Source organism: Lepidothrix coronata, unplaced genomic scaffold, assembly GCF_001604755.1.
Source record: "Lepidothrix coronata isolate B3197 unplaced genomic scaffold, Lepidothrix_coronata-1.0 Scaffold23, whole genome shotgun sequence".
Classification (NCBI taxonomy): Eukaryota; Metazoa; Chordata; class Aves; order Passeriformes; family Pipridae; genus Lepidothrix; species Lepidothrix coronata.
Genome location: NW_016690203.1, coordinates 2733912 through 2746734, shown reverse-complemented (window position 1 = coordinate 2746734; position 12823 = coordinate 2733912). Strand labels below are relative to the sequence as shown.

Below are 12823 nucleotides of genomic sequence, written 5' to 3'. Positions count from 1 at the left end.
GAAATCTTTAAGGCTTTCGTGAGGAAAGTTTCATTTCTCAGGGCAAATTTTGAACGACTTTGTAGAATACTTATGAAAATATTTTAATTGCAGTGCTGCTGTTGCTGATTGAATAGGATTCTTCTTTCTTGCTACTTTTTTCATCAGAGAAACATATGAGCTTCTTACTCAGTTCTCCTCCATGCTTCTGTGAGGAGGGCTCACCATGGTGTAACACATAGATAATGCATGCAGAAATGTATTTTTGGCTAAAAGGAAGCTTTAAAAACTTGAGTTCGGGTACATTTTGATGCATCTAGCACATGATATCCCATGTGAGCTAAAAAAAAAATAAAATATTAGATTGTGAATAGTCTTCCTTAAAGACAGAGCAGGAAATGGGTCCAATTGGATGTTTACCAGGAAAAAAATTTTTTGGTCTGATTTAATGCCAGTTCACTTTATCGGTTGCATTTAAAATAAGAAAAAAGGACAACATTTGAAGGATTAGATTTGGAAAATTGGGTATGACTGGCAGGGGAGCCAGAGATAGAACATGTGGAAAGACCATAAATTGTCATTTATGAAGAATGATTTATAGGCTTGTGTCTCCCAGATAAACACAGGAGCACATGCATATGGATTTCTCCATGGCTCTAAAGCAAAGCTGTTGAAATCTTTTTTGATGGGCATCAGTAATCTGAAAGAAAGTACTTAGATACATCATATCAAGAACAGGCCTGAAGGTTGCAAACAATGGTACCCATGCAAAAGGATATCCACATTTAGTCACGTGCTCATTCCGCTGGTTTGTGATATTTGGGTAGGAATGTGCACAATATGCCTAACCACCACACTGGCATTTTTTGTGCATTTTAGACAAAACATGCTTGTTCCTCTACCATTGTGTTCAAAGGCATAGGCTGTTTGGAAATTCTTAGTAAGGAAGATATGCCAGAATAGGTGGTAGAAAAGGGACTTAAAAAAGTTTAAAAAGGATGAGGAAAAGGTTGATGTTGATCAGTTACTTGATGGGATTTAAAAGGGGAGAAATTTTATCAGGAATGCACATTTGCTGTTACTAATTCTTCTGATACTGAAGCTATTAGTCTAAGAAGTAGTGACATCACATAAATAAAAAAAGACCTGGAAAATATCATAACCTTGAAAATATGTTAATATATACGATGGATTAATCATAAAATTTTGGTGGATGGAGGAACATCTGCAGTGGAATCATTCTGGATTAGGATCTGGGGATACTGCAGCAATATGTTTTTATAAAACACTGTACTTAATGTAATATGCAAAAGCAAAAGGAAAGTAGCACTGAAGAGTCAGCAGTGATTAAAGTCAAACATCTAGAATAAATCAGCACTGTCTGAATTAAAATAAATGAGCAACAAGGCAGCACAGTGAAATAAATATATTGTGGACACAGAGAATGACCGGAAAATGTGGAATTAAAACTATACCTGGGAGTATTTTATTAAACCTGCAAAACTGATCAAGAAAAATGATTTCCTGAAATCTTCTGAGCAATCATCCCCCATGTGTCTATACAATCTTGTGCATCTATTACCCTTGGCCATATGTACTGTATTTTTTTATACTTTACATTTTTTATTCACTCCTTACATTCATCAAATAAATTGCAGGAATGTTGCAACCAGTAGAAGCATACCTCGTGTAAGTGGATCTTTAACCTACTTATAGATACAAAAGATTGTTCAAGATAAGCCTTCAAGAGAGTTTTGTTCAATTTTTTAAATATGAACAGTGTATCTTACCAAATGGCCTGGCAAGCAACTTCATGCTATGTAGGAGCATCTTGAAGATAATTAATGCAGTTAATTTTAAGTTGGTGTGCCCTGCTAGTGCAAAAGGATATAAGACTGGAAAAGTGGATGCCCAGCTCTCTAGGAAACAATTTTTTCCTTGAGTCAGAAGTTGCGTGACAGCTGAACCCAGACTCTAGGCAGGGACCGGAGAGTCCCACTGTGGTGCAGAGGTGGACTCCTGCAACCCAGAATGGCATCCTGACAACACAATGTCCAGCCTATCCCATCAGGTTGTTGTGTGGGTTTGCTGCAGGCACCAAGAGAGAGGATGAGTCTTAGGACCCCTTCCATCGGACTCATGGTTGCAGAAAAGTGCTACTCACTGCCTGCGATGGCCAACTCTCCCTTTATGGTAGTACCTAAAGTCTTTGCTTGTAATGTACTGGGCAGAAGTCATTCTGCTCTCTTATAGTTCATCCAGGGGCTCAATCCCCTTATATAAAGTGGGAGGGAGAGGTTCCTCTTTTCTTAATCCTCAAAAACCGAGGTGAGAACTAGGTACCAACAGCTAGAGTGCTGCGTGCAATCCCTGCACACAGTTTAGCTGGCTATGCTCAAGGCAGGCTCTCTGGCATGGTATAGCTGTGTGAGCGACTTGAGAAGCCCTGACCAGCTTTGAAGGTTTTTGAGAAAGCAGCAAGAATCCTCAGCAGCTGCTTCCTCCCTGCTTTTGGAGATATGCCTACACTGAGGCCATTGCCCATTTGCTAAGCAAGTGTGCCTGTGGCTGGCTACGTTCCTCACTGATCCACATCCAGACTGCTGACTTTCCGTCTCGCTTAGTCTCATACCTGCCTCATCACCACGGACTTGTCTGATGATCTGAACTCTTAGCTGAACCTGGTGACTGTCACCAAACCTGCCCGGCTCGTGCCCTGCAGCACTTTACCTGTCATAGGTGACGGCTGCTGCCTCTGCCCATCTTGCTGGCTTTGGGCTTACTTTCCCTTATGGACCAGTTCACTTCTGCTGCTCCTCAGTGCCTGCCTGCTCAGCTCTTTCAAATATGAGGTCTTTCTTTGCATGCCCCAAAGCATAACTTTTCAAGTAGAACTTCAAGATCAAAGCTGATGTTTCCCCAAAGTATGCTGCAGCCAAGTGATCTGCACATTTACAGCTTTGGATTACAGCTTGACCTGTTTGGAGAAAGTTACTCCCTTTTCTGAATTAGGTCCTATCTTGCCGGTCAACATGTGATTCCTCAATGCAAACAAATACCATCAGCACAGGCATCATTCACTCAAGTTTGCTATCTAGGCTTTCATAATCAGTAGAGAGGCAAGATTTATATTAACCCAAGGAAGATGTCTAAAGTGAACCCTGCTCTTGAAATGATTGTTTCTCTCCACTGGTACATGCCGAGCTAGTCAGAACTCTTAGGTGGAAGTGTCTTCACTGAGGATGCCTACAGGATAAGTGAGCTGAAAATCCTATTCCAGGCCCCATTATATACTTTCAGCCCCTGCAGCTGAAAGCTGTGATAGATTTGTATTTATAATACATCTGCAGCCAAGAGTAACCAGTATCTTCCACACGCTTCAAAGGGAGAAGGCTTTTTTGAAAATTAAAGTCTGGCTTCATGCTTAGATTTCAGATTGAGGCTTTCCTAGGGCAAGGGGCTGGATCCAGGGGATCACAGTCCTTTCTTTCCTGTTTCTGATTTGCAGATGCGTCACCAGGCATTACGCACTTGGCAGGGACACCCCACCAGCTCCTAGATTCCAACATACGGCTACAGAAGAGACAGTTAGGGAGGGCTGCAGAGCTTAGGATATTTCTGGCTTGTATTTAAAGCCTAGAGCCAGCTGGCTTCGTTTACCAAGTTTTCTAAATCTAGCTAATCCTACTGTCAGATTCAGCTTTTGTGACTTTTCCATCCCTCCTGCTTCACTTTCCTTGGAGGAAACAGGGAACAGCTGTTGGAAGAGCAGATACAGCCTGAACGGCCAAACATTCTCTGTTCTGTGCTCAGCCCATCAAAGTGAGGTGATGGCTGCTGCTTCAGATGAAAGGATGGAAGAGGTGGCAGCTGATAAGGTAACACCTCTTTCCTCCTACCCTACAACACCAAAGGCAGTTCTGCAGCTTTCTGCAGGAGTAGGGACAAGGTGTGAGCGTTAGTGCAGCCAGCAAGGGATAGAGAACGGGTTGGTTAGTTGCTGGAGGACAAAGCCCTGTTTTAGTCTGTTTGCTGAGGTCAGAGTATCCTGCATTCAATTACACAAGACCTGAGGTCAGGTGGGATTTGATATCATCGGCTGTCAATGCCATCATAGCTCTTTGAGTTCCTTCCCAACATTTTGCAGTCCTATTCCTTCTTTTCTCTTCCATCCACAAGGAGTGGGTACAGATACGAATGAGTGCTTTACAGCTGCTATTGGTTACATTGTCATATCATTAATGTGAAAACACTGGAGTTTTTTTCTTGATCTGAAAAATTAAAAGGCAGAAATCTTCAAATCTCACAGAAAGAGTTAAGTAGGTCATGAACCACCATTCTACAGTTTGTAAACAGAGCAGTTTGGAATGCAATAACTAATAATAGAAGTAAAGTAATAATAGTACATACGAAGATGTTCTGATGTTGTTTTTAATTAAATGGCAGAATACTGTAGTCTTCTTGCACTCAATTCTGTCGTAATGCAGTTTAAATGCATATACACATGGTGTTTGATAGTGTGATTTGCTAATAGCATCATATTATTATATTAACATCAAATAGTTACTTGTGATCCCATTAGGTAGATCTGATGACAACGCTTTCTTACAGACCTTTTATTCAGTTCCATACTAGCTACTTGAGCTATGCTATTTATGGTGGATGAGTGCCTCACATTCAGTGTATTTTTTTTGTTGGGGGGCGGGGAGTGTCAGAAAGTTAAAGCTAATGTAGTTAGCCTGTTTCTCAGAAGGTGGATAAAGAAAGAAATATGTTATTTTTTGTCCATGTTTGGAGAAATTGTGCAATTATCTCATAGAGAAATGCCTGGTTTTTGGAAGACAGCCTTAAAATTTCACATAGGGAACAAGGACAACAGGAGTTACCACAGCTGTAGAGGCAGCATCAATGCACACTTGATAGGATTGAGTTCCTTGTTCTGTACAGGGGGTAAAATAATTGAGAGGAAGGGGATATTACCATCAAGAAGTTTGGGGCTAAGGATAGCAATAAAGGTATTTGCTGCAGGAAACCTTGATGATGGAATTCTTCCGGAGACTTATTGTTTGGCCTCCTGAAACTTCTCTCTGCACAGGCCACATGTCATCTCTCACATCCTATTGCTAGTGTGGTTGTTCATCTGTTCTTCCCCTCAAACACCTCTCCTGTCAGAGGTCTGCTGTCTTGCAGCATTTGAGAATGTAGATCAGAAACATTGTCACTTCTGTGCTCAGAGCGATTTCCCTTCTGGCACCTAGGTTGTTGGAAAGCAGCTGACCTCAAAGCACAGAGAGATGAAGAGAGGGGACATTACTAGAGTTTACGGAAAAGGTCTCACAAGCATGTGTGGTAAGAGATGTGAAGGGCAGGAGCTGAGGAAAATGCAGTAAAAGGAGGAAAGAGAAGGGTGAAAAATGGAAGGGGACAGAGCATAAGTGCAGCATGGCTTTTCTATCAATGTACTGTTTCCAGTTGTGGAGATAATTAGGATTTGGGACACAGGTGCACAGTGGAAGTGTGTCATTGGTGACTTTCATAAAATATTCAGGAGCAGGGGGACAAAAAAAATCTCCAAGTTTAGGTGCTGGTTCTTGTATGTTTTGGCCAAGGAATAGAAGTCCATGTGACAGATCTACAGGTCAGCTCCCTGCTGATGACTTTTGCATCAAGGAATACAGTTCTGCATAATGGATTTTTTCCCCTCATTTTGCATTTAATAAAAGGAAAATAATTACATTAAAATGAAGAATCAACCAGCTGCTAATGTTACATTATAGTCATGCACCTAACTGATCAGTACAAGCATTTCTGTATGTGCCAGCAATATAATTTCTTCAAGTATGGATACGATAATGTTTTTTTCCCTTGCCTGCTTGGAAGTATAGTCAGTGAAGGTTGCCTGCACAATCCTTACTAGTCACCTTGTGCACATGACTATAATAGACTTTCATTGCATGAATACATATTCCTTCTTCCACAGTTGTCTCTGTACATTGCAGTGCACAGGGACACTTTTGATAATTTGCTATAGCTTGTAAAGCAGTAAGTTGTAGATTCCTGAATTTTAGGTTCTGTGGAATAGAAGTGGTTTGTTCCCATAGAAATATCATAGAATGGCTAGGGTTGGAAGGGACAACAGGAGGTCATTGAAGATTTCAATATTACTTTTGTAGCAATGCCCAGGTGTCTGTTGCATTTTAGATGGAGAAAAAGCCATCACAATGAGCCATTTCCCTCAGCCAATTTTTTCTCCTGATTTGAAGTGCTTAGTATTTGTTTCTGTTGTTCAGTGCAGGAGGCTGTGCTGTGACAAAAAAGGTTTTCTGCAACTCATACAGATTAAAACATGTCACAACAACTGGGGGAGCAGCTAGGCAATGCAGTACGTGTTAGGCAGTAGCATCTCAGCTGAGCCAAAGGTTAAAGGTGGTACTGACCCTCATGTATCCTGGGTTGGTGGCATCCCCCTGAGTGGATTAGGTCTTGCTCTGGGAGAATGGCCTCCAGAGGGAAGGCCAAACTTTGTTGGTCAGACTTTGAATTTGGTTAGCAACTGATGAAATTAATGGTGAAAGAAAGATGGATCCCATTTTCAGAGAACAGGCAGTATGTAAAACCAAAAATGGTTGTTAGAACTACTTGGCTCCAATAGGCTTCTTCAATTTAATATGGTGTTTAAAGTTTAAGGAACAAAAAACCCCTTCTCTCTGAAATTGCAAGTTTTCTCCAAAAATAGCGCTGGTGAGAAAAATGTGAACTGACTTTACCAAAAATATCATCTGTGTCGTGAACAAGTCTCAGCTACATTAAAGCAACAAAGCTTGGTTACTCTTCCCCTCTCTCACCCTGCTGCTGCTCTGTGGGGGCCAGCATTTTGCAGGGGACAGGTGCAGACCAGTGAAAGCCTGTTATTTGCACTGTGTGGGGGACTGCCTCAGGGCTTTCCCAAACCAGTTTTTCCTGCAGCACTGAAAAACAGCACCTTATGATCCTGACAGCACTGATAAGCAAGGAGGAAGGGGAAGGACACCCGAGGCTTATACAGCAAGCTGTGTGCCATTGCTCTCCCCTCTGCCTTGTCCATTTGGATGCTGCAACACCAGAGCCTGGGTCTTCACGGTTCTTTTTGCTCCATCTGTACGCCCAACAGCTCTCATAGCTTTTCCTTATCCTCTCATAAGGCAGATCAACCCTACCATTACTCTTCTTGTAATCCCTTTAAAACCCCAACTGTTTTGAAGGCCTTTCCCTGTGCCCTCTCAATGTTTAAGTAGGTCAGTGACTGTCCCTTATCTGGCCCTATACATTTTAACTGTACAGTTAAAATAGCCATTTTCTGAATCAGTGCCAGAGTTTCTTACCTTGGGCTCCTTGACTGTAAAACAGTCTGTGAGCAGACTCGACATCCAAAAAGTAGTCCATTTTGAAGGAACTTTATGTGCAATACTCCAGCATGGATGATCAGTCAGATTCCTAGGAAAGATTACAGAGATGTCAGACAGAAAAAAGCTGGTGAGTTTCTTTGTGGAAAGAATTGTGTAGGCAGTCATTTGGCATATTAGGGTCGAAGTATTTTCAAATCACTATTCATAGAACTTCATAAGCATCCTTTTCTATTTTAGGATGTTTGATTCAAATCCTTCTCTAAAGACAAAAACAGAAGTCCTGCTGCAGTATTAGCAAGATTCCTAGCTTTCTAGTACAATCACCTGTATTCTAGCCACAGTCTCTATTTCTTAAGACATATACTTGGATTCATCTGCCTGTTACATTTACTCTTAAAAAGAAGATCAGAAAAGGGACAGGGACCTCTTTCAGCCAGATTCACACCCAGGATCTCTGAGTAGTCACTGCTATAACAGACTACATTAAAGATAGCATTAGTGCCACTTATGCCAAAACACTGCACTAGAAAGAAAGACACAATATTCTGGATATTTCACTACACCTAAATGACCAGAAGCCAACCTTGCCTTTCCTCTCTCCTCTTGCTGACCAGAAGCAGCAACAGAACATTCCACCATGAGTTCTAAAAGTTGTGTTAGAAGCAGTCATTAAGAAATAGTAGGCTACTCGTAGCACTGTTTCATAGCTAAGGTTTATATTTTTTGCATTCTTCTGAACATCAGATCTGTCTAGATCCTAGATTACAGCTGTCCGAGATGTACACAGTCCTAGATTACAGCTGTCCAAGATGTACACTCTGCCTTTGCCAGGCAGAGTTCCTGGAATGATGCACATTATTGTGACCCTTCTCCAGCTTTATTGCTACCTTCTGCATTTTATTATACTCTGAAAAACTCTCAGAAAAAACAGGATTTGCAGAAAACAGACAATCCAGTTCTCTCACCCACATCTCAGTTCACCATGGCATATAATCATAAGCATACAAACAACTCTGAACAATGTCTATTTTAAGAAAGACAGACAAAAATACCTCTAGTCCTTTTCCATGCAAACTTAGCAGAAAGGTTTGGAGCAGGGAGTCTGACTCTTGATTCAAGCAATTCCTTTAATTACGCTGGAAAAACTAGGGAACCAGGTTTCCAAAGCTTTCCCTCTTTCCTTTGGTTCAGTTTTCATAGATCAACATCCAGTCCTTTCTAAAATTCAGAAGTCTGTCCTGATGAGAAAACTTTTAAATTCCCGAGCAATTCACTTTACTGTAGCACTCCCAAACCAGAAATGATACTTACTGCAGAGTATCAAGAGCTGCCTGGCAGTGGTGTAAGCTCCAGTAGTTTCAAGGAGGGTTTCTTTGATCTTACTAAATGTCCCCAGTGTAAGCAAACAATTTTGATTGTTTGATTGGAAGTCTGATGAATAATGCATAACGTCAACTGGACTTCCTTTATCAGATAAAAATGGCCAGGAGATGTTGTTACTTAGCAACAGGAGGTGACACTACGTTCATCTCCCCCACTCCCCCTCACCCTTCATACTGAAAAATTAAGCCCCTGGTTTTGATTTGATAAAAACTTTCCCACGGAAAAAAAAATCTACATCAAGTTTCCTTAAGAATTTGTTTTTCACTCTGATCTTCCTTGTTGCATCTGATATTCTGAGATATTTTTAATGTTTCATAATGATTAACCGTAACATTGCGTTTTGTCTAATAATTTGCTTTCAGTAAGTAAAATACCTACTTTCTTCACCATTTACCACAAGGGTAAGGAGATTGTTTTGCTATGAATATAATGTAAATAACATCTTGAGAATAGATTCATTTCTTATCTGCTACTGCTTGTTGGACAAGGCAGACAGAAAAAGCAACATACAAAATGTTCCAGCAGTGCTATGAAATATATAGATTATCGAGAAACCTTTCCTATTACAGAATTCATACTTTAAGTAATTCATTCATTCTTGAAGGAGCCCTAACATTCGATATAAGCATTCTCAAGGAATCATTGCATTTCTGCTTAAAATACAGCCTTTTAAAAAATACACAATGTAGTTTTTTTCAGGAAAGACACATTGATAAAAAGCCAAAGCACTGTGAAAGGTTTTAAAAATAAATAAATAAAATCATATGCAGAAGATAAGTACTTACCAGTGTTACTGACCTCTTTCCATCCCACTGTCATGGAATAAGACTAAGCAAATGCAACCCAGTCTGTGAGCCAGAATGAACAGCTTCTAATTTTCACTTCAACCTCGAAATCAAGAGTACTGAATAGAGAAAGGTGACGGATCTGCTTATATTATGATGAAATGAAAGCTCTTAGCACAGATCTGAGTAGAACTGCTTTTTTTTATACCACATTAGCCTGCTAATTTGAGGAAAGTGAAAGGCTTTGTTTTACTGTCTTTTATCTGTTCTCTTTGCTACCCCCACAATTTAATTTGCATTTAAAATTATTCTTATGTCTCCACTGCACTCCAAGGTATGGAGCATTTTCTAATCACGATGAATGTTCAGTGTGGTTTTTGTGCTATGGCACTTTTATTCTGAGCCAGAAACATGGTGAGTAATTATAATTGCCAGCTATTTTCTAAAATGAAATACAGAGTGGTTGTCTGATGCAGTTTCTGATTTTTCCTTCATTTAGCAGTACATTGCAACAAACTACTCAGTCAAAGCATCAGTAAAAAAAATAAATCAAATAGCACAATGTCATGGCATGATAGCTTAAACATGCATATCCACAGACCGTGAAAGCAGAATATGTTTCTACCAAGATCTTTTCAATTTTAATTTGCCTTTCCTGAATTTAAAAGTGAGCTTGGATGGCTAATAAACTGAAATTAGTACAACTATCTCTTGGTGGCTTCCAGTGCATCTAGTTTAGCATTACTGGAGCTGCACATTGTTTGGAATGAACTGAATTGAATGGCTAACAAGGGCCATGCTATTAAGTTACTTGGACATCCCTCACAAGAGGATCAGGACCCTGCTTTTTCCAGAAGTTTCTTAGAGTAGTCCCCCAAAGCCTGATTTTGGAAGTGAATCGAAAATTAAAGAAGGCAGTGATAAAGTGATCCTTTGATAAATTTAAAATCAGAAGTTCTGGCAAAACAAGTATCAGGAAGCAATCAGACTTAGTCTTTCCATTTTTGCAAATATTCTGCTCAAAAAATCAGATATAAATGCCCTCTGAAATCCACTGCCACAAAATGTTACTGGTGTTCAGAACCATGGGTTCTGAAAGATAAGATTTTCTGTTCAATATCAGAAAACTCTGTATCAAATATCATAGGAATTTTTTTTTCTTTTAGGAGGAAACCCAAGAAGATAAATTAACCATCTGAGTACAGTTTTCTTGGAGAAGATTAGAAAGTAAGAATCCCTGTGAGCACATTACTTCATGGCTTCCCACTCTGAAGAGTTTTTATATTCTTCTTCAAAGCACCCAGGCAGTATCAAAGATAAGGGTGAGCCATATGAACTCCAGGTACAGTCTGGTATGGCTGTTCCTGCACTGGCATTACAGTAAGTATGGTTGGATTGAGTAGGTGTCTCACTGTGCCACCTTAGTGGTGGATCTGGTTTATGCAAACTGTGTTCCTGTTTTCAGAGATATGACAAACATTTTCATTCCTAAACACAACTTAAAGGAAAATCAGACAGCAAGAACGCTGCAAACTCCTTTCTTTGCGTTTTGGAGCGTTGTTAGCATCTTGCTCTTTGCATTTTTTAGAGCTTGTATTTGCCATGGTGACTACTGAACCATAGGTCCCTCCAAGCTGGCTTCTGATAATTATTGGATCCATTATCTTATGGACCAGGGGCCAGTTGCTTGTTTAGCCCAGATGATTTTTTTTCAGCAGAAAACCAGAAAAAAAGAAGAAAGGCTGGCAACACAGAGATGCAGAAGGAAAAATGGAAGACAGGAACCTCACTTGCTCCAAGGATTGTACCTGCTTGTTAACGTGCAATATGGAATACTTTTTGTTTTTCCTAAGGACACTGAATCTCCCGCTCAGGAGGAGACTGAAAAAAATACAAGCTTGCATGCTGGACAACATTTTATAGCACCTGTCCATTAGCCTTTGATGTATCCTTCTGATTCCCTTTGCTATCACCCTTTCAATCTGCATTGTCATCTTGCACCGTGACTGGCAAATGTAGTCATTGAAATCACCAGCAACCTCTCTACTGACCATTGCAAGATCATCCATCTTGATACCTTCATCCATCTCAGGGATTTACAGTTCACTTTAAATTACAGTGCAGCAGTTCTGACAGCTGCTAAGAGCTCTCTCTGACAAGGGAGTACTTAGCAACAAGAAAGGTAACAGTGCCTATATATTTATATGCTTCTGTGGCATTCATCACCATGAGGGGAAATCCTTGCCTGCCTGATTGGAAAGTCTTCAGGACGGTAGTGTGGGCTCAGATTTGACCCACAGTCCAGAAAACTTGACCCACAGAAAGGGAAATCGATTACCTCCAGTTCAGTTGAGAAGCCTGCACATCTAGAAAAATGTGCAGGTGAAACAGATCTATTTTGAGTTAAGTATGATCCCCAGATCTGGCTTCACATACGCTTGAGGCTCACTGTGCTCCTGTGCTAATGCACAGTGCATTGCAATGTGTGCTCTGACTTGGTTTCCAAAGAACGGCAGAGCACCTCAGGGGGCAGGAAGGGAAGGGTGGCAGTAGCCAGAACCAGAAACTGTACTGTCTAGCTCTCTGAATGCTTTCCTGTGTTCTGTCAAGGCCTGAAGCCAAACTTGCAAAACCTCTGCTATTGACTGGACCTCTTATCAGCACAAATCCCTCTTTGGGATAATGGGTGCAGTGGTTTTATAACACAGACAGATATCTGTATAGGACTAGACAGAGATTGAACTTTTGTGAGCTAGACTGGAATACCAACCAACCTCTGCTAAAGGAACACTTGGAAAAAACCTGTTACACTGTGGAAAAATATGAAGCCAAAATTCCTCATCATGAGCTTTAGTAACCTACTGCATCACATTTGACTTTTTCCCAAATTAAAAAAAGAAAACCAACTGAAAAAAAAAATCTCAAGAGGAAAGTAATTGAACACTTGGCATTTAGAAGGAGTGAGTAGCCTTCTGGTTCTCTAACAGTCAGATACATGTAGGCAAAGGGCTGGGGTTTTTTCCTACCCTGAACTCTATTGAGAACATAACTGTTACTGTAATGACTCAGAGCCTTGGAAAAAAAGTCTGCTGCTGACAAACACTAATATTAACCTGAAAGAAAGTGGGAGAGAGAATGTAATGTGTGACTGAAGAAGTGTAGGCAAGGTGATTATTACAGAGTTGTTTCCTGAGGGCTACATTCAGAATAAAGGAAGAATATAAAAGTTTAAGCCCCTAAGCTGTGAAGAATGCGGTTTTTTAAAATTATAATTATTAGTCTTGTACTTAG

The 12823-nt window shown here is 40.4% G+C and overlaps 1 protein-coding gene across 1 annotated transcript in view; it reads right to left on the bottom strand.

Moving 5' to 3' along the window:
- The window catches only part of PHACTR1 (phosphatase and actin regulator 1), a 312791-nt gene extending 302967 nt beyond the window's left edge, over nt 1-9824 (bottom strand). Inside the window, exons 1-2 of the mRNA XM_017808609.1 lie at nt 9533-9824; nt 7341-7452 (exon numbers count right to left, since the gene is read on the bottom strand). Of these exons, the coding sequence (XP_017664098.1) occupies nt 7341-7401 (61 nt within the window). The 5' untranslated portion in view covers nt 7402-7452; nt 9533-9824. The remainder of the gene's footprint in view (nt 1-7340; nt 7453-9532) is intronic.
- Nucleotides 9825-12823: the final 2999 nt, after the last annotated feature.